Source organism: Rattus norvegicus, chromosome 10 (assembly GCF_036323735.1).
Source record: "Rattus norvegicus strain BN/NHsdMcwi chromosome 10, GRCr8, whole genome shotgun sequence".
NCBI classification, from domain to species: Eukaryota; Metazoa; Chordata; class Mammalia; order Rodentia; family Muridae; genus Rattus; species Rattus norvegicus.
The window spans coordinates 92,745,232-92,772,643 of NC_086028.1; the positions used below are offsets into that span (position 1 = coordinate 92,745,232).

General features: G+C 47.7%; 1 protein-coding gene across 3 annotated transcripts in view; it reads right to left on the reverse strand.

Moving 5' to 3' along the window:
- The window catches only part of Pitpnc1 (phosphatidylinositol transfer protein, cytoplasmic 1), a 265,357-nt gene that overhangs the window by 81,972 nt on the left and 155,973 nt on the right, over positions 1–27,412 (reverse strand). For all 3 annotated transcript variants that reach the window (XM_039087430.2, NM_001427418.1, NM_001427419.1), the window contains exon 5: positions 8,510–8,581. In XM_039087430.2, coding sequence (XP_038943358.1) covers positions 8,510–8,581 — 72 coding nt within the window. The remainder of the gene's footprint in view (positions 1–8,509; positions 8,582–27,412) is intronic.

Consider the following 27,412-nt stretch of genomic DNA (forward strand, 5'->3'; position numbering starts at 1 on the left):
ACCCACATGTTGCTTTACATTCCAGGGAAAAAGAATCTAGTAAGAAAAAAGAAAAAAAAAATCGAGTTTTTTTTCTTTTTTCTTTTTTCTTTTTTTCGGAGCTGGGGACCGAACCCAGGGCCTTGCGCCTGCTAGGCAAGCACTCTACCACTGAGCTAAATCCCCAACCCCAAAAAATCTAGTTTTAAGATCACAAACTACTATAAATAGGAAAGGCCACATCATGGAATCAAGTAAGTGTTTCTATTGTCCTCGAAAATGATACTTTTGAATAGAGATCAACTTTCCACTTCACAGACCCACGTGGATTAAAAAAGATCCTCCCAAACTGAAAATGAGGGTGTTTCATGTGGCCTTATGTATTTATTTTGATATATACTGACTTATTAGAGAAAGTTTCAGATTTTGTAGGTATCTGGCCATAAAAATATCTAAGGTTAAGGGGCTGGAGAGATGGCTCAGTGGTTAAGAGCACTGACTGCTCTTCCAGAGGTCCTGAGTTCAATTCCCAGCAAACACATGGTGGCTCACAACCATCTGTAATGGGATCTGATGCTCCCCTTCTGCTGTGTCTGAGGACAGCTGCTGTGTTCAGCATACATAGCTACAGCATACATGAGATAAATAAACAATTCTTAAAAAAAAAAAACTAAGGTTAAAACCAGAACTCTAAAGGTTGAAGACATCAGAGATCATGTCTAAAAATAAATTAAGCACCTTTCCATCTCCTGCAATCCTTAGTTAGAACCCACTGAAGGATTAGAGCATCTTCGGGGACTAGGAATCTGGGTACTGGTAGCCCTGCTTCACAAATTAATTTCAGCACACTTTACGACGTGTTAATAAATTACTGTGTGTTGCCCTCTGGATGTTGCAAATAACAATAATGAAATAAAATTTGCAATCACCAGTGTGAGATTCAATCCCGGATAAACGCAACTCTCCTAAACAAATTCTCTTCCAGTTGCTTACTTCCACGGTCACTAATTGGCCCGAGGATGAGAGGATTTCTGACCTCATCTCCAAGACAGTACCAGCTGAGGCCAGTCAAAGCATCAAACCGTTTATGTCATTCACCTAGAGGTGTCCTTCCCATCCCCCCCACCACCACCAATGAAGTTTGATTTCTCCAGTAAGATTTGTAGTTAACTAAATGAGATGGTGTAATTTCCTAAGACTGAGAATGGCCTCAGTGATCGAAAAGGAATCTTAAGGGGTTGGAGAGGTGGGTCAGTGGTTAGAGCTATGGCCGCTCTTCCTGAGGACCTAGGTTTTGTGTCTAGCATCCACACAGTAGCTAAAAACTAGCCATAACTTCAGTCTCAGGGGATCCAGCCCCTCTTCTGGCTTCTGCAGGTACTGCGAACATATAGTGCACAGACATACCTGTAGTCAAAACACTGATTGATACATGCAAAAATAAATAAATAAAAACTAAAAAAAAAAAATCAAAAAGGAAATGAGTCTTAAGCCATGCCTGGTGGTGTGGACCTGTAATCCCAGCTAATGAAGTGGATGAGGTAGAAGGATCAGCAGATCAAGGCCAGCCTGGGCAACTTAGTGAGACCAGGTCTCAATATATTATGGAAAAGCTGGGTGCAGTCACATGTATGCAACCCCAGTTCTGGGGAGGTGGGGACAGGAGGAGCCCTGAGGCTCCTCAGGCCAGCCACTCAAGATGACTGGTGGCCCCTAGGTTCAGTGAGACACCTTGCCTCAAACAATAATGTGGAGAGCAGCTGAAGAGGGCACACGCCACCCAGACAGACAGACAGACACAGGCACACAAGAGGAGGGGGCGCTGGGGTAGCATGCTTGTCTGTCGTGCACAGAACTCTGGGTTCTAACCCTGGAACCATAAACAAAAAGAAAAGGAGGTGACTATGGAGTGTAGATCAAGGGGAATCTGAGGTCTCCCTCAGGAACCTACAGTAATAAGGATGATTTTAACCACACCCATCTGAATCATGGTCTACAAGTCTGTGGACCGTGGCTTCACGTATCTGACTGCCGACCTGCTGGTTCCTCTCGAAGGTCTCAGGGGAGCCTCAGACATCCTTCCACTCTCCCCTCAGGATCTGTCTCTCCAATGTTGCCCCAGCAAACAGAGACACCATCGATGACCAAGGTCAAAGGTTAAGGCAAGAGACCCCAAGTTCATCCATAGTCCACTCTTTTTCGAACACCATATCAAGTCCGACAGAAAGTCAGTGTTTTGAAGAACGTACCCATCTCTCCTGGTTTCATACATGGCCACCTTTCCAGACTCGGCCACCATCTTGGCTTGGATTATAGCGAGGCAAAACCAACAGTGAACGACAAACAAAAATTCCCAAACTCTTGACCAACAGTGCTTGCTGGACAGTCTGGGCCAAATCAAAGTTTCTTCAGGAAAACACCATTAACCCAAGTATGGCCACTATGGTGCTGACGGTGCACGACATAAACGTCAATGACTTGACGGTGCATGGCACCTCTGCTTTACGTGGTGCTTCCCCGTAAACTCATCTCTAGGAGTCCTCCACTTGCCACAACATTGCTTTCATAATCCTTGATCAAGAAACCCAGACTCTGATTGGCCAAAGGAGCTGCCTATGGTCAGAGACAGGACGTGAGTGGTGGACTGATCTGCCTGTCTCATAAGGAACAGCTCTGCCTTTTTTCACTACATTATAGACTAAAAAGTCTACATTGTAAATGCTTCTTCCTGGAACCGGAAAAGAATGACAGACCCTTTCCTTCTTACCAGGGGACTTCCCTCCAGGAGGAAGCAAGTCCTTGGTGACACACATGGCTGATAAAATAGAAACAGGCTGATGTCTACAAAGAAGACACTCCCCGATGTTTGAGTGTGAAAATTTATCTCTATCTGTGTGTGCACACATGCGTATGGGCTAATGTTGGGATCATCTTGGAACACTCTTCTGCTTTAGTCCTTACAGCAGGGTCCCTTAGTGAAACCAGAGTTCTCTGATGTGGCTGGTTTTACTAGATGCAGGTAGCCTAGTTAGCTAGCTTGCTCGCCCTGAGGATTCATTTCCATTTCAGAAGGTTATACCCACCCACATTTAGGTGTGCTTCTGGGGATGCAAACGGTCTGAGTCAGGGTTTCTACTCCTACATAAACATCATGACCAAGAAGCAAGCTGGGGAGGAAAGGGTTTATTGAGCTTACACTTCCACATTGCTGTTCATCACCAAAGGAAGTCAGGACTGGAACTCACACAGGGCAAGAACTTAGAGGCAGAGGCCATGGAAGGGTGCTGCTTACTGGATTGCTTCCCCTGGCTTGCTCAGACTGCTTTCTTATAGAATCTAGGACCACCAGCCCAGGGATGGCACCACCCACAAAGGGCTGGGCCCTCCGCCACTAACTGAGAAAATGCTGGATCTCATGAAGGCACTTCCTCAAGGGAGGCTCTTTTCTCTGTGGTAACTCCAGCTTGTGTCAAGTTGACACACAAAACCAACCAGTACACAAACCTTGGTCCTAGGCTTATAGGACTCCACCATTGCCCAAGACCACAAAGACCTTTTGGACACTCTTCCACGTTCCTGAGTATGCAGAACCGAAGCCATTTAGACAGCCTGGGCTTTGAATATTTATACACTTAATCTCTGGTGCTGAGATTTTTTTTTCTTCTTGCCTCTTACATGCACTTAGGGTGTGTGTTAAAAATCCAAACACCTAGGTGCCACCTATGACCAAAGAAATCACGGTCCCTAGGGCAGGGACAGCAGCATAGGATTGCTGAGTTTTCTGAGGGATTTCAACATGAAGCCACTATTAAAACCACTGCTTTTGACTGTCATGCTGGGCGACGGCAGCAGGTCCTATGTATGGCCCACCTAGAGAACAGATGAGGCTCAGCCATGATAAGCCCATTTGGAGAGGTCGGCTTTCCAGAGTATTCCATAATTCTGTGTGTTGGCTAGTGTTTGAACTGTCTGTACCTGCCATCAAATGAACGGACGTACCAAAGGGCTTGGGACTAAGTAGTTAAAACTTCTCAGGAGAGGGCAGGAGAGATGACCCGGCAAGGAAAGACCATTTTCCACTGAGCCTGATGTCTAATCCCTGGGACCCACACGATGGAGAGAGAGGCAATTCCTACAAGCTGCCCTCTGATTCCACACAGCACATGCATGCTCATATTCTCTCTCTCTCTCTCTCTCTCTCTCTCTCTCTCTCTCTCTCTCTCTCTCTCTCTTTCTCACACACACACACACACAGAGTAAAATGCTCACACGCTCTCTCTCTCTCTCTCATACACACACACACACACACACACACACACACACACACACACAGAGAGAAAATAAATGTAAAAGCAATAAAAAAACAAGTTTTCAGGTGATCTAGGTTCAATAACACACACCTGTGATCCCAGGAGCTAAGAGGCTGACGGGAGAGTGAGCCAGCCTGGGTGTGTATGAAGTCCAAGGCTAGCCTGGATCAAACAAACAAACAAACAAACAAACAAACAAACAAACAAACATGCTAGCTAGCTAAGCTAGGTGAGAGCCCTGCAGCCAGGGCTGAGAACCGCTACTTTGCCTGGTGCTTGCTTGGCAGAGGAAACAGCGGCCACACTGCCCCACCCCCGCCCTGTTAACCTGTTGGCACGCTGGCACGATGCAGCAAGAACGCTCTCCCCTTCGGCCGGACCAGGCAGTGCTAGGCACTGACTGCAAGCCAGATTTACGATCTTGGACAAACAGAACCTTGCCTTGGCACGGCCCCATCTCCTGAGCGCTAATTAAGGCCTAAATAATTCCCATCGGTTTGTGCGAGACATAAATGCACCTCAATCTAAGGCAACTTCCCCATCGTGTCCGGACTGACAGAACCACAGGTTTACACAAACACTTCCTAGCTTCTTCTTTACTGAGAAGATACTGCTATCTGGTCATCCTGACGATGTGTTTTTACAGGATTTTGGATCACCTTTATGACTGAGATGATAATGTATGATAAGATAGTAATGTGTACTCCGTTCAGCCGCTAATCAGTGTGACCATCACCAGCCTTTCATTGTAATTATTGCTTCTTATCAGCGTCCATTTCATTAAAATTTTGGCAGGTACGGGTGGAAACGGTACACGCAGACTCTCGAGGGTAGTAGCTGAACGGGAAGGCTGGAGACGTAGAAAGGGCACAGGTGAACTGAGTTCATTCAATAATGAATGAAATACCCACAACACACCGATTTCTACACTCCCTCTTTTCCCCACGCTCCACGGGCAGAACAAGGATGTGACTGATCAAGACATGGGCTTACTCAGGGCTTTGGATTTGAACCCACGGTTGGACAGATGTACCTTGCTGTCATTTATTCTTAGATAAATATGCACTTAGGACTTGGGAGCATGAGTGAAGTCCTAACCCTCCCTTCTCTTCCTCCTGAGATCAGCATTAAACTTCTGCTGACTATGTAACTTAGAGAAGAGAGCACAGGCAAAGCGGCATAACGAAGGGATGCCAGGGCTCTCTGCTCCAGTGGCCGCAGGAGAAACACACGCAGAACTGAGAACAGAGTCAGGCAGAGGCCAGGGTGGGAAGTCAATTCTACCCTACCCAGGGGCTTGTCAATCTGTCAGGATCAAGATACTCTCTCTGCCATCTATCTATACAAGGAGAGCCGATCTGAATTAACTCATATGGAACGAAGTTCAGAGAAAAAGAGAATAAGAAAAAAACAATTATTTTTGTTTTCTCAAGACACAGCTTCTCTGTGAAGCCCTGGCTGTTCCCGGATCTGCCCTGTTAGATCAGGCTGGCTTCGAACTCACCCACCTGCCTTTGCCTCCCAGGTGCTGGGATTAAATGCATGCACCGTCACTGGCTGGCTAGAAAGACTGTTTAAGAAATCATTTTCATTAGTATTATTCCTGCATGTATGTCTGTGCGCCATGACATGGTTGGTACCCTGGAAGAATAGAAGATGGAGGGCATCAGAACCCCGAGAACTGGAGTGACAGCCAGTTGTGAAGTCACTGAATATAGGTGCTAGGAAATGCACTTGGGTTCTCTGCACGAGGAGCATCTCTCTTTTTCTGATTGCCCATAGCTATGTCCAAAGAGTCAAGCTCGTTTCGATCTCCAGCATCAGCCAGAAGAGCATCAAAGAGGAGAAGGCAGCACAGTCATTGAAAAACCGAGTGCGAGAGGCGGGTAAAGGTGGGCTCAGTTAACTGCTCGTTTTATGAGTACGAGGACCTGAGTCTGGATTCCTAGCCCCCACAGGAAAAGCCAGACGCTCTACCTTCCATGCACCTGAGAACTGGGAGCTGGAGAAGCAGAGGCAGGCTGATGCCTGAACCTGCCTAGCAGAATATGTGGACTCCAGCTTCAGTGAGGGATGGGCTCACAAAAAATGAGGTGGAAAATGACTGAGAATTACACACAGTGTTGACCTCCGGCCTCTAGACACACACACACACACACACACACACACACACCCCAAGTTGGGAAGGGTATGCCATGCCTGGTTAAAAATAACATACTGTATGATTTATTTTGGGAGGAGCTGGTTAAGAAATGAATCACTAGAAACCCGTATCAGGGGTCAGAGGGACAGGGATATTCATCTCTGAATCATGGGATCACTCTTGGCTCTCCCTTTCAATTTAGACCTTTTTCCATTGCACACTTTAAGTTTGAAAAAACTGCATATTAATTCTCCAATCAGAAAAGGTCATCATTTGCCAAGATTAGCACGTGTCCTTTGTGACGCAGACCTTGTGGTTTTGAGCAAGCTGGCTGGCAGGGTGCACCGAACTCAGGCCGAGGACGGGGGGTGGGGGGGGGGCCCGGGCCTCTCCATTCCCTTTGTGAAACCACCTTGAGTGGTGCTCACGATGGGCGGGATGGTGAGAGGAGACTATCCCAGCTAGTGATATTATTCTCTCTGGAAAGTTCCAGAAATTCTGAAGCAGGCATATGGCTGAGACCACTGTTGGGGAGATAATGGAGTACTCTGACTGTTTTTTTTTCCTGGAAGGGTCAAGGTTTATGGGTCCTAGGACAACTACTCACGTCGGTGACTGACAAACAGCATGTAAGGATGAGTGTAGCTAGGTACCAATAAAACTTTATAAAGAAAGTAGTTTGGGCTAAAGCACTTACTTCATCTGTGAGGACCAGAGTTCGAGTCTCTGGGACTCACATAAACGCTTAGTAGAAGTAGCAGCCTGTCTGAATGCCAGTTCTTAGAAGATATAAGATCCCCAGGACAAGGGGCTGGCCAGACTAGCCATATCAGGCAGCTCCGGGTTCAACTGAGAAACGCTGCCTCAATGAATAAGGTGGGCAGTGATCAGGGAAGATGAATGATATCAACCTCAGGCCTCCATAGTCACACACACACACACACACACACACACACACACACACACACACACACCCTCATGCACTTGGGCACCGTTCGTCAATATGCATACACACATTTAGGCCCACCATCGGATATGCCTATGAACAGGCAACCAAACCAAACCAGAACAAAGCAGTTCTCCATCCCGTGAAGAGCTAATATTCAAGAAGCGGAAGCAACTGGGTATCAGCCAGGTCATCCCTGTTCACAGTATTATTCATAGAAAGCATCCCTCCGGCTGCCCCCGGAACCAGCCGCAACTCCTCATACACTGGGAGGGGTTCACGGGTCTGGCTATTAGAAATGTTGATCTTGGTGCCCTAGATAAACAGTTGGCATCCAAAGTCTGACACTCTACGCTAGCCTCGAACTTGAGATCTTCTCCCTGACACCCCACCCCCACCCCGCCCCACTCCCAGTATTAGGATTACGGGTACAATCATTCCTGGATGTTTAATACCCCACCAAGTGACTCATATGGTGATCTATAAAGAGAAGGTGTTTAATACCCCCTTGCTGAATAATGAATGAATGAATTCGTGAGTGAGTGAATGAGTGAATATGAATGGATGAAAAGTGAATGTCTTCTTCCTGTGAACTTTAATAAAACACAATTTTGAGTGTCACCTCGTGGGAACCACTGAAATTCCATCCAGGCAAAGTCCCTCTTAAATTTGATATCTCGGCGCTAAGGACAATGACCTGAATGAGGTGGCTTAGGAAGAGGCAGGACCCCAGATTACACAGAAGGTGCCCAGCAGCTCTGTCATCTGCTAGTCACTCTTGACAGACTAGCCAAGTAGACCATCACAAGGTGGCATAGTGTCTGCCTGACAAATACAGCCATGCCCTGTAACGAATTTGGTCCTGCTCAGGGCAGGAAGTTTTAAGGTGTTTCTGGGTCCCCTCTCCAATCATAGCAACCATTTCCATTGCAGAAAGGCCCATCAGAAGGACACACACCTTAGAAGACAGCAAAGCCAGACTATATCATATTGCATGCCTTGTCCCAGAGGGCCAGGACCAGGGCTTCTCTGAGGTCCCAGGCACAGACCAGGGCTGGGAGTACCGTGACCTTTTCAGAGGCTGAGACTCTAGTGAGCCCCAGAGTGAGAGGTTATGAGAAGGCTACTCACACTGTCGTTACTTCCCTTATTGTCTTCGTACTTGGTTTCTATGTGGATGGAGAATTTCGGCAGGAAGGAACACTGTGGAGAAAAAGCAGACTTTGATCAGCACCGGAGTTTCCTTCTGTCTTTAGTGTTGTGTGGGGGCTGCTTGGCTGACCATTAGGTTGGAAGCACAGGTCTATGGCAGACATAGTAAGTTATACATTAATAACCATATTCTGTAGAAGAAGCCACCGCCACTAACACCATTTCTTTCAACAGTCAGACCAGAGGCAGTAAGCAGTGTTGGAAGGGGTGTATCCCAGAATATTCCCAAAAGGAGTACGCTCTAGGAATCCTGACAGGGCAATGTAGACGCCTGTCACAGTGGCCAACTCCAGGACTAGGGAGCCCACCTGCTTACTAGGGACCTGACCTTAACCCACATGTTAAGGTGCATATGAAATTAGGGTGAGTGTGTGTGTGTGGCACAGTATAACCTTGAGAACAGAGACTATTGGTCAGATAGGTGTGTGTGTGTGTGTTGTATGTGTGTATATGTGTGTTGTGTGTGTATGTGTGTGTGTTGTGTGTGTATGTGTGTGTGTATGTGTATGTGTATGTGTGTATGTGTATGTGTGTATGTGTGTGTTGTGTATGTGTACATACATATGTGTGTGCACACATGTCAGCATAGAGATGCTGATGGTCTCTGATGGGTATTTTCCTCAGTCACACTACACCGTGGTGTGTGTGTGTGTGTGTGTGTGTGTGTGTGTGTGTGTGAGAGAGAGAGAGAGAGAGAGAGAGAGAGAGAGAGAGAGAGAGACAGAGACAGAGACAGAGACAGAGACAGAGACAGAGACAGGCAGGCAGACAGGCAGTTAGACAGACAGGGTCTCTTTATGTGGTCCTGGCTGTCCTGGACTCCCTCTGTAGATCAGGCTGGCCTCAAACTCAGAGGTCCAGCTGCCTCTGCCTCCAGTGCTGGTTTGAAGGGTGTGTGCTGCCTTTGTATCTGCCTGCCTTTAGCCCCCCCAAGCTGGAATTACGATAGGTACCTCTGTTCTTGTGTTTTATGTGGTGCTGGGATCTAAGCAAAGACCACCAGGCTTGCACAGCAAGCGCTTTACCTAACAAGCAAGCTCCCCAGCCTCTAGAGTTTGTTTTTCAATGCATAACTTTAAAGGGCTGGCAGGATGACTCAACAGGAAACCTGCTTGCCACTCAAGTCAGAGGACCTGGGTTCTATCCCTGGAACTCACGGAAGAAAGCTGGATGTGATATTGCATATCTGTACTCCCAGCCTCTCGATTGGCAGATGGGAAGCAGAGGCAAGACTTTCCTGGAAGCTTACGGGCCAGCAAGCCTGGGGTGCACAGCGTAGCAGAAAACAGCAAGAGAAACCCAGCCTCAAAATTAGGTTGAAGGAAAGATTGGCATTTTAAAGGTTGTCCTCCTAACCCTGCTCTCTGAACCCACTGTGTACTCGTGATTTTAGAAAGTATAAATGAAGGGATGTAACTAACAATACAGTGTCGAGAGGCGGGGTCACAGTTCATGGTGGGGCGTGTAAGGTCCTGGGTTTGATCTTCAGAACTGAAATACATATGGATAACAGAGCAACAAGTAAGCCATCGGTGAGCAGCAGTGACCAGCCTGAGGCTGCAGGGGGCCTGGCCAATGTGTGCCCGATAGAGGCTTTATTTGCCGGGCTGCCCTAGTGTCTGTGTCTCATCAGGCCCCACGATGTCTCTAGTAGATTGGGAAGGTCAGGCAGTCTGAGAAGAGGATGTCTATGGGTATGGGGTGTATCCGGCTTCCTCCCAGCACTGAGCTGAGCATTATCTGTCTTGGACACCAGAGATGGGATTGAAGGCTAATGCTTAAGATGACCCAGTGATTTCCCTGGGACCTGCAGGTATTAGATATAAGAGACATGGCTTGTTCTGGTCCCAAGAGACTAGTTTCCCTGCCATGGGCACATTCTGAAGGTTTCCAAGTTCTTGAGTGCTTGCAAATTCCCCAAGGGGTAAATGCTAATATTATCATCCCTCTTTTCAAGATGAGAAATGGAGCCATAGAGAGGTTAAGTAAATGGCCCACAATCACACAACCAGTACCGTACAGAATCAGGTCTGAAAGCTAAGTAGAAGGGTCCTGAGAATACTCAGTGGTTCTCAAAGCTGGGTGTCCAGTTCAGTGATAGCAACAGCATTTTGTAAGGTCTCAGCATCTACCCTAGAGTATTTGATTCCAAAAGCCTGGAGGTGGAGTCCAGAGATGAAAGTTGCACAAACCCACCAGGGGTATGCTGAGCACGATCTGGTGGGGAAACAGGCTTACTTCCCTGTTCATGGGCAAGCAATGGACAGCTGGGACAGCTAAAGTCTCAGCATCGATGAATAGGGTAGCTGGCATCTCTCATGCTCCCTTCTGCTTTAACTGCCCTCCCGTCAGCCCAATTGACCCTGGGCATGACTGTGTAAGAAGCAAAGGACATACCATGGCTAATTTCCCTGATAACTCATGCCTTGTGTGCCTGGCATCTATCTGCCTTCATCTGAGAGAAGCAATCCAAGCTGTGACCAAGGAAACACGGAGACGACCAATCCCAGTAATTGCCTCGATGGAGGCCTAGACGCTGTGGTGATTTATTAACACCTCCCCCGCTGTCTCCCATCCAACCTCTCACTCGGTAACCACTCTGCCCTCACACCCATTTCCAGGGACTTCCAGGGAGGGAGGCTGGTCCTCACAAGTAAGATGCTGGCACCCTTGAAGGCCCCCGGTGGAACCTTGATTGACTCATGAACTCTGGAGACGTCCTTGCGAAGAAACCCTCTTAAAGATAACAAGCCTTTAGGAAAATCAATATTTGTATGTGCAAATCTGTGACTCATCCGGGGGGTCAATCCAATGAGGAGCCAGAGAAGGCGGCAATGTGGGGTGCGAACCGGCTTGTGTCACCAAACGAAGAAAACTCCTCGGAGGTGTGTGTATCCAAGTGTCTGTGTAGCCATGCCCCTGAGTGTCTTCTATCACTTCCCAACTTATTTGGAGACGAGGTCTCTCCCGTGTAACCTGAAACTGGCTGACAGACTAGGTTGTGTGGCTTAAGAGCCCCAGGGAATTCTCTGGTTTTTTCCCTAGCACAGACACCACTGGTGCGCCAACACCAGTCTTTGATCGAGTGCCTGGGACTCAAGTTCTGGTCCTCACACTCGTGTAGCAAGTATCTAACCAATCAGATTCTCTCTCCAGCCTGTGGTTTCCCCTACCCCCAAGTTGGTCTTCTAAAGCACTTATCTAGGTCAAGCAAATAAATTCCAGCCTTTGGGTTTCAAACCCAAATACAAAATGCAAAACAGCTTGTATGCAGATGTGCAGGTGCTGCAGTGTGCAGTGGAGGAGGGAGGAGGTTATCCCGATCGGAATGGCAACTCTGCCTGCAAGAGGGCTGCAGGTGCTTTGGCCCTCAGCAAGGCAGCAAGAGGATGATGAGGGCCTAAGGAGCCCCATCTAGGCTTGGAGAATTTTTGGGGTGTGTGTGTGTTTGTGTGTGTGTGTGTGTGTGTGTGTGTGTGTGTGTGTGTGTACTTGTGTGCACACAGGGGCCAGAGGAGGGTTTTTTTCTACTTCTCTCTACTTTCTCTGAACCTGGAGCTTAGACTTCCCAGTACTGCTCACCCAGCTTGCCCCCCAAGTGCTAGGATGCAAACGCATGCTCCCCTCTCCAACCCCCGTGCTTGCAGAACAAGCTTTCATCTTTGAGCCTTCATCTCTCCAGGCTGCACTGTGCTAGTCTTACAAACACCGAGCTTTTTGACTGCTTTTTGCTCATCTATAACCAACCCCCTCTCTCTGTCTTCGCCATTGAATGTCAGAGGCTCCCCTTTGGCTTCTCTCTCCTCATCTGGTGCAGTCTGGGATGGAGAAGAGAAACCCAAAGCATTTCTGATCCAGCATCGCCTTTCCAGCGACACCCTAGAGATCCCCTTACCGGCCGTATGCCCACACAATTCCGCCACTCTGCACGGCAGCTGGCTTTGCAGCCTCCACACCCCTGCACCCTGATTTAAGCTGTCCCACCACCCTCTTCCTCTCCCCGATCCAGCAACCCCCCCCCCCCCCATCTCAACCGCTTCTGCTTTTCCTGCGGACACTTTGTGAAGCTACTTCCCAAACCAACACCTCTAATTCCAACTTCCCACATCTCCAGCTGCCATGGGCCACCCACTCCCGGGCCCACAGACTCATGAAACCCAGAGGTCTGAGCTGAACATGAAGGTTCCCTCAATCTGCTCTGACTTCCTAGAGACATTAAAATGAATTGTCAAGAACTTGGTGGCTTCAAACAACAGATATTTGTCATTGCCCATCTCTGGAGGCTGGAAAGCTTGAATCCAGGTATGGACAGGACCACACTCGAGGGATGGACAGCACCAGAGAAGCTGTCCTGGGCTCCTCCAGCTTCCAATGGACCCAGGCAATCTTGGCTTCGGGTGTATAACTCTGTCACATAACTTTCCTATCTGTGTCCCCCCTCTTCTCTTCCCCTTTTTTCCTTTCTCTTTTTAAACAAGATATTTTAACTTTCTAAAAGTCCTGTGTGTGTGTGTGTGTGTGTGTGTGTGTGTGTGTGTGCGCGCACATAAGTGCAGTGTCTAAGGGAGCCAGGAGATAATAGTGAATCCCCTCGAGTTGGTGTCAAAGGTGGCTGTGAGCTGCCCAGTGTGATCAGTGGGAACTAAACTTGGGTTGTCTGCATGAGCAAAACACGTTCTTCATCACATTTCTCCAGACATTCCTCTTCTTTTCTAGAATTGGGGATGCAACCCAGGGCCTTATGTATGCCAAGAATTCACTCTACCCTGAGCTATAGATATGGGGGTTAGAGGATAACTTGGGGGAATTGATTCTATCTTTTTACCCATGCCTAGGGATCTAATTCATGTCACTAAGAGGGTCACAGGTATCTTTATCCTCTGAGCCATCCTGCTGGCCCCACCAGGCCAGGTCTTACTTCCCATTTGACACAGGGGCTCACTGAGTTACTTAGAGCAGCCGTAAACTCAATGCACAGCCCAGGCCGGCCTCCCCAGTACTGCAGTAAGAGTTCTGAGCCATGGATGGCGGGAGCAGCATAATTTGGGCCTGGTCCCCAATCTTACCACCTCTAGCTGCCAGGCATTGTGTGCACGGTTCTCCCAAGGAAATCCAAGCCAAAGACCATCTCAGTCGCCACTTCTGAATGACTGACACCGGTCTGCCTGTCCCACCATATCTTTCTGCCCGTGTCAGCCTTCCAGCCAAATGATGACCTCTGACATGATTTTACTTCCTTGTGAAGTCCTACTGCTACTGGGAATGGCATACATACGTCTCCACAGAATACTGACTGCATATTCAATTTACCTTAATAACTACTTCCTATGATTTAATATTTTTCCACAGCTAAGACTATACCACTAGACAGATCGGGTTTGGGGGGGGGGGGAGGATAGACTTTCACCTACCAACCCTGGACTCTCTCAAAATTTGCATCATTTCCTAAAAACATGGACATGTTTCCTTGAATGAGAAGGACTCCAGGTCACTGAGGGACGTGTCACAAGGGAAAGGATGTCAGGGACCCTGATACCACCATACCTGAACCTGCTGTGAGACGAGAGATACCAGTGGACAAGCCATTATCTATAGCATAACAGGTATAAGTCTAACAGATCTGGGAGATTTCTAAGAGTCATTTGGGAGTACAGAGTGCATCAAGTGACCTACACCACGAAGTCAAGACTCTAAAGTCACAGTGGGCAGAGTTCTGAGATGGCCTCGGAGGCACAGACACTTGTCTTTCCATTCTTTTTTAAGATTTATTTATTCATTTATTATATATAAGTACACTGTAGCTGTCTTCAGACACACCAGAAGAGGGCATCGGGTCTCCTTACAGATGGTTGTGAGCCACCATGTGGTTGCTGGGAATTGAACTCAGGACCTCTGGAAGAGCAGTCGGGTGCTCTTAACCGCTGAGCCATCTCTCCAGCCCTTGTCTTTCCATTCTGATGGCCTCGGAGGCACAAACAAACACTTGTCCTTCCATTCTGAGGACACAAGGAGGCTGGCTGGGCTTCAGTGGATGATATCTGGGGAGATGTGTCCTACCTCTGGCCCACAGGCTGCATGCATCCCAGGATAGATATGAATGTGGCTCAACTCAGATGACAATGTCACTCTGTACTGTCAAAGGGTTTCTGTTTTTTTTGTTTTGTCAAAAGTTCAGACATCCCTGCGGGGATCTCTGATCCACAGTCCTGAGAGTGAATCAGTGTACCGAAGGCTAAATTTGTTTGCTTGCTTCCCCGCTCATTTGGACAGGATTTCACGAAGGATTCCACGCTAACCTCACTGCCTCAGCTTCCTAAAGCTTGGAGTAAAGCCTTGAATAGAGTGTGAACTCGGTCCTTCAGTCACAGGGAAGGGAAGGACGGAGAGCAGAGGGGAACCCAGAAGGCTCGATGAAATGCAAGCCATGACACTTCTATTTCAACTCAGCAAACCTAGGCAGACATTCCTAATCCCACGGAGATGGCAACACAATATAACTGATGATGGTTGCACTTGCTGACTTTTGTGGGCCGCCTGCCCCATGGCAACAGGAGTCTGCCCACTGCTCCTTTCCACATGGTCCATCGGGCCCTCATCCACAGAGGTGTCACGCACTTGGAGGCTTGAACACACCCAGGGGACCTCACGCTCCTCCCAATTTACAGTCATCCAACCTACAAGGGCTCTGTCAATGTCCACTGCGTATGGCCCACTGACACCAAGAAGCTTGTCCCCAGCTGCTGGCCAAACCCAGAAGTGTGCATCTTGCACTCATGGAGGAAGGATGGTGTTTTGTTAGAAACAAGATCCATGTCTGGAGGGAAAGGGGTGTTCGTTCGAGCCTCGGGTTTTTTGTTTATGAACTTGGTGATACTCAGCCAATGCCTTCCCTCAGTCTCAGTTTAAACGTCCCCAACCGTTCACAGAGCTGGTGCCAGAATCACAGTTATTCAGCAAAGGGATAGTGGAGATGTCTGAGGCTAGGCAGATTCTGGTGGAAGAGGCTTGGAGTGGCGCTGGCCAAGTCCCTGTACTCCTATCTACGGAACTCCCAGAGCAGCCGGATGAGCTCACAGGGCTGGAGTGGAGAGAGGCCTGGCACTATGAACAGGTGAGAGAACAGGGTGGAAGTCAGACTCGCTGGAGTAGTTACCACAGGCTGAACACCTGACTGACTGGTCCTTCCCATTACATGAATGGTGGCCTGACCTGGCACTGCGGATAGGAAGCCCCATTTTCCTGCCTCCTCTTTCGGTTTGCATTCTACCCGTTGACCACTTCAGGCAGAGAAACAAAAGTCCTACCAGGGGCCTTTCTGCCTCCTACATGTAAGGACTAATATGGCCACTACCAGTTCACTCAGTTTACTAAACTCGAGGCTCAAAGAAGTTACAATATAGCATTGAAAAAAAAAAATGTAGCAACCTCAGGAGCCACCTGTGATGATTCTGCTTCCAAGCAGTGACTCCTGAGCGCCTTTCCTCTTCAAAACACAGTACCAAGCCATCAAGAAACCAAGGCAACAGGACACATGCTGTCTCATCATCGCATCTTCCATTTTTCCCCAAGAAGAATGGTACTGGGGTCCTCACCATCTGCTCCCTGCCACCACTGGCTTAGTGTGTCTTATCTGTGTATGGTTAATTGGCAAGCCATTCCATTAGAATCTACTGAGTTAAGCCTCCCATTGAAACATGATCATACAGTACTGGCAAAATCTCCAGCAGAGGGGATGATTCTCTGTTGAACACTGGGGGAAAAAAAAAAACCAAAACCTATTTGAAGTTTTGAGAGGCGATGAGGTAGGGAGGGAGATGTGAGGCGTCTGGGCCTCTGCAAGAATAATTTCCAGACGTGAGTCCTCCCAGGTTCACTGTCGGGAAATGCGAGCAGCTTGTACCGATTGCAAGGTGGAGCTGCGCTCCCAATTCACTACAGACACGCTTTGGAAGAAACGAAAGAGCTATTTTTGGTCCTGTGATTGATTAGGGTTGCTATGGCGATAAGAAACACTTATGAGAACAAAACTAAATGTAAGCAAACTGAAGTCTTAAAGAGGAAGGGGGCAAGCACTCAAGGGAATGTCAGAGGCTACCTGAGGGGTACGGGGAAACCCTTGATGTGGATACCACCTCTGGGACAGCAAGAGTATAGTAGCCAAGGGGACAGGTCCAAGGGTCTCCAGGGCTCTTGGTCTTCAGAAGCAGGGACTGGCCAAATTTCTGGGACCACGGAGACCAATCACTTCAAAGACTGACATCGAGGATGCAATATTCCTCTGGCATGTGGCCTACAGCTGACAAGCTGTAAGCTTAGGCACTTTCTAGCAAAAAGTACAATTAAGATTCTCCATGTTACCCATCTTATTTCTATCACTAGGTGATGGAGACTCATCTGCTGGTCCTGAGAAACACAGCTTCTAGGTCTTTCTCTGATGACTTTCCACTAGATAGGTCCCCCCCGCCCCCCAGAGGCTGAAGTGGTAGAGCCCACGGTTAGCATGTTCGCAGCGTGTGTGTGGCTAGCATGTATGAGGCAGTACAGCCTATGGTTAGTGCGAGGTGGTAGAGCACATGATTAGCATGTGTGACACCCTGGCTTCCATCCACAGCACTAAAGGAAGAAACTAACTTCCTTAATATAATGGGTGCATAGTAGGGACACTTGTTAATGATGCTTAGTATGTCTTGAGTTGTGCAACCACATCTAATTTCAAGATGGCTTCATCATCTTTGGAGAAACTCTGCACCTAAGAGCAGTCATTTGCTAGTTCCTGCCTCCCCCGAGCAACATACCACAAGTTGCTGCTCCTCCATGGTCTCTACGCTTAATCAACTCATACAGATTGAGCAGACCATGTGGCCTTTGTGTTTAGTCTCTTTCACGTGGCACCATGTAACGGTGCTTCATCCTTTTTCCTGGCACAGTTGTATTCCACTATATGGATATACCACAGTTTATTTCTCCACTCATCAGTTGCTGGACTGAATTTATCATTGTATGCTTCCATCTCGAGTGCTGGGAATACAGTCGCACAGATGTGTAATACCCATTTTCCTTGCTCCTACCTGTTGGCTGTTATAAACAGTGGCATTGTGGGTACTCTTGCACCAGTTTCTGTGTGGGCATGGGTTTTCATTTCTCTTGAGTAGATACCTAGTATGGAAATTCTGGACTATACAGCAAGGTTACTCTATGTTTAATCAGTCAGGTGACTCCAAAGGCCACCAGAAGTGTGAAGGTTCTGATGACCATATCCTCATTGTCTGAAGGGATAACTGACATCCTTGAACTCATTTCATAATTCCTTAGTCCCCATCTAAGCCCAACTTGACAAAGCAGCAAGTATCCAGCAAGGCCCAGCAGTGTGCCCAGAGTGAAAGGCAAACAAGTGAGGGGTTGAGCCTCAACGCAGGTTGCCTGCCTCTCTGGGTAAAACAAATATACCCATCACTCTATTAGGTGGCTTCTTTAGAATTAAGTGAGGGCCCAATGTTTGGGCAAGTGGGGGGCTACAGCTGGTATTGCTCAACTTCTCAGTGTGTCCGGTAGCTACTACATGCAAAACCTCCCCCAAATTCTTATAACCTTTGTGCACTTTGACTCGCAGGGCTACATATCATAACTAGCAACCGTTATGCACCTAAAGAAAGCATGTGAGTGGCAGGCTTGAGATGCACTCATTCAATTGGTACTCAACACTCACATGTCACCCTTAACCAGGACATTAAGAACAAGAAAGGATCAGGGAGGGGTGTAGTAGCTCAATAGAATTCAAATCGGATTGATTTACTGTAATTAATTTTTTTTTTTTTTTGAGACAGTGCCTCATGTAACCCAGGCTGACATGGAATTTACTGTGAAGCCAAGAATGACCCAGAACTTCTGAGCCTCCCATTTCCCCAAGAAGGTCTTAATTCAAACAGTCATGCGATCTCTTCAGTCCCCACCCAAATCTTCTCCTATCCGAGATCAGACCTTTAACAGGGAATCGAGAAGTCTCTCTTGGGGTCAGGAAGTATTTATAGACTTTAAGAGAGCATTTCCTTTAACTCTTATCTGGAGTCCAATTTGTTTCTTGCTATCTTCTTTTTTTTTTTTTTATTATTAACTTGAGTATTTCTTATATACATTTCGAGTGTTATTCCCTTTCCCAGTTTCCGGGCAAACATCCCCCTCCCCCTCCCCTTTCTTATCGGTGTTCCCCTCCCCACCTTCCCCCCATTGTCCCCCTCCCCCCAACAGTCTAGTTCACTGGGGGTTCAGTCTTAGCAGGACCCAGGGCTTCCCCTTCCACTGGTGCTCTTACTAGGATATTCATTGCTACCTATGAGGTTGGAGCCCAGGGTCAGTCCATGTATAGTCTTTAGGTAGTGGCTTAGTCCCTGGAAGCTCTGGTTGCTTGGCATTGTTGTACATATGGGGTCTCGAGCCCCTTCAAGCTCTTCCAGTTCTTTCTCTGATTCCTTCAACGGGGGTCCTATTCTCAGTTCAGTGGTTTGCTGCTGGCATTCGCCTCTGTATTTGCTGTATTCTGGCTGTGTCTCTCAGGAGAGATGTACATCCGGCTCCTGTCGGTCTGCACTTCTTTGCTTCATCCATCTTGTCTAATTGGGTGGCTGTATATGTATGGGCCACATGTGGGGCAGGATCTGAATGGGTGTTCCTTCAGTCTCTGTTTTAATCTTTGCCTCTCTATTCCCTGCCAAGGGTATTCTTGTTCCCCTTTTAAAGAAGGAGTGAACCATTCACATTTTGATCATCTGTCTTGAGTTTCATTTGTTCTAGGCATTTACTGACAGACTATGATGTGTATCAACACACATAAAACTCCACAAGGACTCAGGATCGTCCTTCTAAGGGAGTCCCCTGACCACGGTAACAATTGCTGGGTACTGGATATATTGTATACATTGTCAATTAATGTTGTCCAAGCCAGACAGGGAACTTCAACTTGAGACAGAGTCACTAATAAAACTGTCAGTCTTTCTTTTCACCAAAAGGAGACTCACATCTAGAATGCTGTAGAGCATGAGTGAGACCAGGTACCAGGTAAGGGGTTTACAGTCTCCTTTCCTGGATGCTGAGGCCAGAGGTGCTAATCAGGAAGAAAAGTTAGTGTTGCTTACAAGGGAAGAGGAGGCCTGCAGCTTGGATGTGGGGACGGTGGGCATATAGACAGGTAGCTTTCATTTTTATTGTCTTTAGCGATCTCTCTCTCTCTCTCTCCCTCACCCCTCCCTCCCTCCCCCCTCCCTCCCTCCCCCCTCCCCTTCTATTTCCATCTCTCCTCTCTCTTCTCCCTCCCTATGGCTATGTGTGTGCCTGTGTGGAGGACTGTGGTGACCTTTAAGTGTCATTCTTCAGGAACTGTTCACTGTATTTCGAGGCCTGGTCGTTCACGTGTCTGGAGCTCACAAAGTAGGCTAGGGTAGCTGGTTAGTGAGTCCCAGTGAGCCTCGGGAAGCTACTGGCCTCTGCTTCCGCATTGTGAGAATTATAAACGTACCTTTTATGAATTGCCAGGCTTTCAAGTGGGTGATGAGATTTGACCTCCAGTCCCCACCCTTGGATGGCAAGTACTTATAGGATGAGTCATCTCCCCATAGCCCCACCCCCCAAATGTTTTCTTCCCAACTTTTCCCCTCCTTTTTTTCATTTGCTAATCCTCTCCTCCCTTCCTCTTCCAACCTGGTTGGCTTGGAACTCAACACAGCTAGGCTGGCCTCAGTCTTGCCTCTCAAGTGCTAGGATTCTAGGTGTAAGCCACTGTGTCTGGCTTTGAGATATAGATCTTAAGGTAATATCCCACTTCAAATATCTTTATCTTCAATTATATGTTTTCTTTTTCTTTCTTTCTTTTTTTTTTTTAAAGACACAGACTCTACATAGTCCTGGCTGTCCTGGAACTAGCTGTGTAGACTAGGCTGACCTCAAACTCAAAGAGATCTGCCTGCCTCTGCCTCCTAGTGCTGGGATTAAAGGTGTACTACCGCCTAGCCTCTTTCTTTATTTCCAGTGGTACATACTTCTCTGGGCTTTTTCAAGCACTGACTTCAGCCTTTTACATTTATTTATTCTCTCTCTCTCTCTCTCTCTCTGTGTGTGTGTGTGTGTGTGTGTGTGTGTGTGTGTGTGTGTGTGTGCACTCTATGCTGACAGAAATTTTGCCTTAGAAGGTAAAATAAGATTTCTCATCCGTGTTTGGAATTCTTTAGAACACACCCTTTAAAATATGAGTCCTAAGGAGTCCCGTGGTCCCTTGGGCTTCATCTACTCAGGTTCTCCACAATCATGCTGTCTGGCTTCTGAGGGCCATGTATGACTGACTGCCCCTACATAGGGTCTGTGGTCATGCTGAAAGGGTAGCTGGGAGGGGACTGCAGAGAAGATAGTTCTGGAAAAGCATCTTCAGAACTCAAGTGGGAAAAAAAATAAGTGAAAGACTCGTAAAGCAGAGAGGATGAGACAAAGAATCGCATAGAAATGAGGAGAGGATGAATCAGAGTGACTCCCCAAATATACACCGCACAGGAAGATGCACGTGGCCAAGAAGAATGGTGGGGTCTGAAAGAAGTGGAGGAGGGTGAGAGGAAGCGAGTACGAGCCGGAAAGAGCTGGAAACAGCTGCCTGTATCCCAGCCCACGGCAAGGAAATACACTTTGGGCTTTCTGCATCGCCCGCCAGCCGCACCCTGCACACAGCTCCATTCATTCATTAATTCAGTCATTGATGGAGCCTCTCGCCGTCCTCTCCCAGGCACAGGATAAGTAACTCACTGGAGGAGCAAGGGCAGGAGGGAGATGGAGCTAAAAGCATGAATGAAAGCAAGCTTTCTGAATGGAGCATGAGCTGCTCTTGGCACTTCTAGGGCAGGGAAATGAGATTCAGGCTCATAGGATCTGAAGCTAGGCTTGTCGTAGCAGAGGGCATAGCATGCACAGGGCACGCATGCGCACTGACCGCTGCACGCAGTAGAGGCAAGGCAAGGATTTGAGGAGATAGGCTGACCAGCCCCACGAGCCCCAGACTGTGTGTAAATAAATAACAGATAGGAAAGAGCTACAATGAGTCCTCAAATACAGGCACAGTAGGTAGGAGACATTAAGACGGTACAAAGCGGCTGGTAATGACGCAAAGTGCTTGGATGCAAGAACGAAGAGCTAAGTTCAAATCCCTAGCGTTCACGTAAACGCCAAATGTGGTTCCCTGCACACTTGTAACGCCAGCACTGTAGGGACAGACAGGACAGTCACTGAGGCTTCTAAGTTACAAGCCCAGAGTCAAAGTTCAGAGAGAGACTCTGTCTCGAGGGAATAACATGGAGACTGACACACACTCACACATGCACTCACACCCACGTGCATGCTCACACACATGCTGGAGCACGTGCACACAAACACACAAAAATGAACACCCCCCCCCCAAATTTCATATCATCAAGGTGAAAGTAAGCAGAGAAGAAAAGACCTATTTCCTAATAAAACAATATGCAGAGGAGTCCTTTAAAAGCATTTTTTTTTCTTTCTGGGGCTAGAGAGAGGCCTAGCCCGTACAGGTGCTACCTGAAGACCGGACCAAGTTCAAGCCCCAGGACCCATACGGTGGAAGGAGAGAACCAACTGCTGCAAGCTGTCCTCTGGTCTCGAGATGCTATCTATGTGCCATAGCACATACTCACAAAGAAATAAATGTCAAAAACTTTACAAACAAAATAGTACTGCTACCATGACTGTCCCGTGTTTTGTCTTCCTGAATGAGCAACACAGAAGTTTCTACACTATTGTAGCAGATACTGTGCTTTATCATCTGCCCCTGCCCCATGGTTGAATGAATTTTCTCTCTGGGCTTGCAAGTCATAGAATTAGCTGCTCAAGGCTCCTACTTGCGAGGCACTGGGTAGCTGGTTGCTGGACTGGGAGACTGAGTCCTACTCAGGGCCATGGCTTGTGGGAAACTTATGCTTTCCAGCTGGCTGATCCTCACAACTATCTTTCCTAAAAGACCTAGCATTAAAGGCTCGCCCACTAGCAGTGGGACTGGAGGTAACTGCAGGTTAAAGGGGAGAGTGCGACCCTGGTTTCTCTCCTTTTTGTGTCCTGGGCTATGAAGCGAGACATTTTCCTCTGATCCACACATGCCCAATGTGATGTATGATCTTACCACAGGACCAAAGTGACAAGGCTGAAATCTCCAAAAATGAGAACTAAGTCAAACCTTTATCTCCCTCTTCTGCGAGTCAATCTGTCTCAGGTATTTTGTCACGACACTGGGAAGCTAACACAGTAACATCTGAATGCACAGAGCTCGCATTTCAACCCAATGCTACCTGTTCTGTGTGACTTAATGCATTGATGTGCTTGAAAAGAAATCTATCCAGGATCCATACCACTTGAATCTAACAATACCAAAACATTTCAATATTGCTGGGCACTCTTTAAAAACAAAACAAAAACAAATGCCTTGGTGTGTAAGCAGTAATCATCTACAGACAACATATTAGCTTACTGAAACGGAGAAGGCAATGTCTACTTGGTTAGATCTGATCCAGCAGCCCATGTAGCAGTAATAGTAGCTCCAAGGGAAGCTTCTAGAAACCCCCAAAGTCCTTGAAAAAGGTAAATAAATAAATAAATGTGGGAGTGTAAGAAATTGCAGGTCCCTTTGAACCAAAGGCTATAAGAGCTTTCAGTACAAAGAAGCCTGTTCATGGGCTTGAGAGATGGCTCAGCGGTTAAGAGCACTGTCTGCTCTTCCAGAGGTCCTGAGTTCAATTCCCAGCAACCACATGGTGGCTCACAGCCATCTGTAATGGGATCTGATTACCTCTTCTGGTGTGTTTGAAGACAGCTACAGTGTACTCATACACATAAACTAAATAATTAAAAAAGAAAAAAGAAAAGCCCGTTCATCTCTTATCTTACCTAATTAGTTGTCTGCCTTTCTATTTTGGTTGTTTTTTGAGGGTCTTGTTTTTTTAAGGCAAGTGCCCCCTCTGTAGCCACTACTGTAATGGTGTTCATAGCCATGTAACTATGTACCCCAAGCTAACCTTGAACCCATGACGCTCTTCCTCAGCCTCCGGAGCGCTGGGACTAGAACTGTGAGCCACCACCATGTGGTCCTCTCCCCTTCATCTTTACTTGTCACTCTGAATGGGTCTGTTTCCACCTAGAGTCTCTGAGCCTCTCAGGACGTTTGCAGGAGAAATCTGATTCTATTTATGACATCGGTTTCATGCCATGACTTGTGTGTTCAGTATTATCTTATCTGTGAAGGTCAGTCTTCAGTTCTGCGCCCACCGCCATCTTGCTTATCAATGCTATTGACTAGAGGGATCCTTCCTCAGCATGGACTCTAACGTCTGCATCTACAGCCCATTTGTTCCCTCCTCTTCCTCCTCCTTTGCTGGGTTCTTCCTTCTCCTCTTCTATGTTCTCCTCCCCATATATTTTTCTTTTCCTGTTTTTGAGACAAGGTCTCCTCCTTCTGTAGCTGCTTGCCTTAGTGACTTTCGCATTGCCGTGGTAAAGTGCCCACAGAAACGATTCATGGGAGAGACTTATCTTGCTTGGCTCCCGGTTTTAGAAGGCTCAGTCTGCCACAGAGAAGAAGGCATGGCAGGCAGAACAGTTCAAAGGATGGTGGCAGGAGCCTACAGCACAGACTGTTCACATAGTCGGGGGCGGGGGGCATGCAGAGAGAGGTCATGGCAGGGGCTGGGTATAACATTTAGAGGTCTACGTCCGGTGACCCACTTCTGCCAGATGGGCCCGCCTTCTAAAGGTTGTTCCCAAATAGAACCATTTGGGGGACACTGTATTCAAACTACAACAGTAGCCCAGGCTAACTCAGTCTCTCAAGTGCTGTAAGGCCTGCCATGGTGAGCCCCTATGTGGTCCTATTCCTAAAAGGGGGACATTTTACTTGTTTATCCAAAACTGTGCACAGCACTGGAGAGTCAGGGTTAACTGTGAAGGAGAGACGAAAGTAATTTTCCCCATCAGTTCATGTCTCCGTGACCCTGGAGAAGGGACACTTTGGAGACCTTCATTCTTTTCGCTTCCACAGCGGGCCAGATGGTTCTCTAATTTCCTTCCAAACAAGCTAGCCAGTCCTCGAGGTCTGGTATAATAAACACGTCCTTCCCCAGCCTTGTCCCTGGTTCTGTCATTATGTAATTTAGTAGTTTACGTGACACTTTGGCTAGGACTCCACGGCAGGTGTGGGAGGGATCTGTCTCCGTGGTGCCATTCCTGGGGAGGAGAGCCTGTGTTCTCCTTGAGTGACTGGTGACAGACTCTCTCAGCTGTGGCCATCCCTTCCTCACCTGTGTAGGGTTTTGTCTACGCCAAGCCCTAAGCCTCACGGAGACACAACACAGCTTGAGGATCCCAAGAGTCATTTGGTTCTCCTTAGTTATTAGAATGTGGTTGTCCTCATTCATCTGAGTCATCAACATGAGGAAGAGTAGACTGTCCCTCACAGTTGGATCTTTTCTGTGTAACAGCTGCTATTTTAACAGCCAGGCAGGTGTGTCTAGGGGCCAGAGCTTCAGTGTTTGCTTAGCATGCACAAGGTGCTGGGTCTAACCTGCAGTGCTGCATTGACAGGACGTGGTGATGTTCACCTGTGAGCTCAGGCAGGAGGTCAGAAGCTCAGGACCCCCTTAAACTACATTGCCAGTTCAAGGTCAGTTTGAGCTACATGAATATGAAGGCACATCATTTACCGTGACCTCTCCTATGGGTTCTCACTGAAAAGTTGATTTGATGGAGGGGTGTGGTTACAGCACCAATATGGTCGGACGCACTGGACGCTGTAGGTCACTGTTATGAACATTACAAACTTCAGCTTCCTATAGGAAGGGAGGAATTCTTCTCCTATAAGAGCGTAACCCAGGGGGCTTGACACTGTTGGCTTGTGTTGTGGTAATAAAACCCTACGTGACTGCTTCAGATGGCAGCCAGTGTCTTTGGTACCTTCCTTTGGGACCCAATAAACTTTAGAAGAGCTTGGGGTTCTGAAGGGCTGGCTAAACGGTCTCCTGTCTGGAAGAACGTTGTCACACTGTTCTTGGTGTAGTGTGTAATTAAGATCCTCCTCCCCCCATAATCTAGTTAAGGATATTTTTCCACTTCCTGAACAAGTGACGTCTCTACATAATTCACTCCCGGTGACGGAAAAGCTTTTATTTCTTGATAACCGGGATCAAGTTGACCCCTGAGTGACCCCACATGGAAAGTCCCCCGGTCTGGGTTTTGTCACCAGTAAAGGCAGGTTAAGGTTCAGGTGGACAGGCTGAATGGTCACAGAGAACTACTGGGGGGAACTTACTACAGCACTGGGTGACTGATAATGTGCAGAGACATTGGCTTGGAGTTTGTAGGGCCCCAGGGGCTGCCTTTCAAAGAAAGAGACCTCATGGCGTTCTTGAGAGAGATTTTGTTTTGGGATGTAGGACAGGAAATCTTGAACTTGAGAGAGACATCAAAAAAGAGAGGGAGTGAAGATGAAAGGACCGGGGGATAAAGAGCTCAATTAGACAGCGTTGTCGTCGGGAGAAAGGAAGGCAAATTGAGAGCATCCGCCAGCCGTCCCGAGTGTTCAACCGTGTTCAGAGTACAGGGTGGGCAGGGAGCGTGAGAACCCGGCCCAGCCCAAACCGTGGGTGGCGGCTGCAGGATGTGCTGTGCAGGCCTGCGGGAGTGCACCTGGAGCCGGAGAGAACATTTCAGATCCCCAGTGGCCAGGGAGACGGAAAGAAAAGCAGGCCTATTTTGGAATGGAAAATAAACGCAGGCTCATCAGCAACAACATGGTTTCCCTATGGAGACTAAACATAGACACTGAGCTGGCATTTTGCAGCTTTCTGACCTGCATGGCAGTGCCTACCCATGGGCACCTAAATCAGCATGCTATCCACTGAATTGTCCTATCTCTGCTTCAAGGTCAAAGCCCTAACTCCCAGTGTGGTAGCATTTACAGCTGGGACTTTAAGGGAGACATAGGATCAGATACAATCAGAAAGATGGAGTCCCCGAGATGGAATTTGTTCCTTATAAGGAGAGAACAGAAAGCGTGCTTTCTCGACCGCCCATGTTAGGATGTAGAGAGATGCTTACTATTTGTAAACCAGGAAGAAAGCCCACCCTAGGAAGAGAGCTGGCAGCCATCTTAATCTTGGACTTCCAGCTTCCAGGAATGGCAAAAAATAAATATCTGTTGTTTTAAATTGGCAATTCATCCTAGTGGCCAAGCTACAACATGGCGTCTGCCGAGAGAGTTCTGCTCTCCCCTAGGTTACTGTAAAGGCCGCTATCTGCCGGACACGTTCCTATATTTCACTTAGACCATATATGTTCCAATCATAACATTTACATGCAACACAGGTCTCCACTGAAGTACTGACAGGCTATCCTTGGCTATGTGCTGAGTTTGAGGCCAGCCTGGGACGCATGAGACCTTGTCTCAAAAAAACAAAGAAATGGACGGCAGTAACAAGAAGCCCTCAAACTCAGCATCATCAACAAAAAAGCTGGGAGAGTTCAGCTGGTAAATTACTCGGCAAGCATCCGTGAGGCCCTGCGTTTAAGCCCCAGTACTGAATTAACTGGGCACGGGGATGCCTATCTGTAACTCCAGCACTCACGTGGAGGCAGGGGTTTAAAAAAGAAAGGAAAAAAGAGAAGAAATATTGGCCTCCAGAGATGGCTCAGTGGATAGAAAGCACTTGCCAGGCAAGTCTGATGACCCCTGTTAGATCCCAGGACCCAGAATGGAATGAGAGAGCCAAGCCCTGGAAATTATTCTCTGGCTTC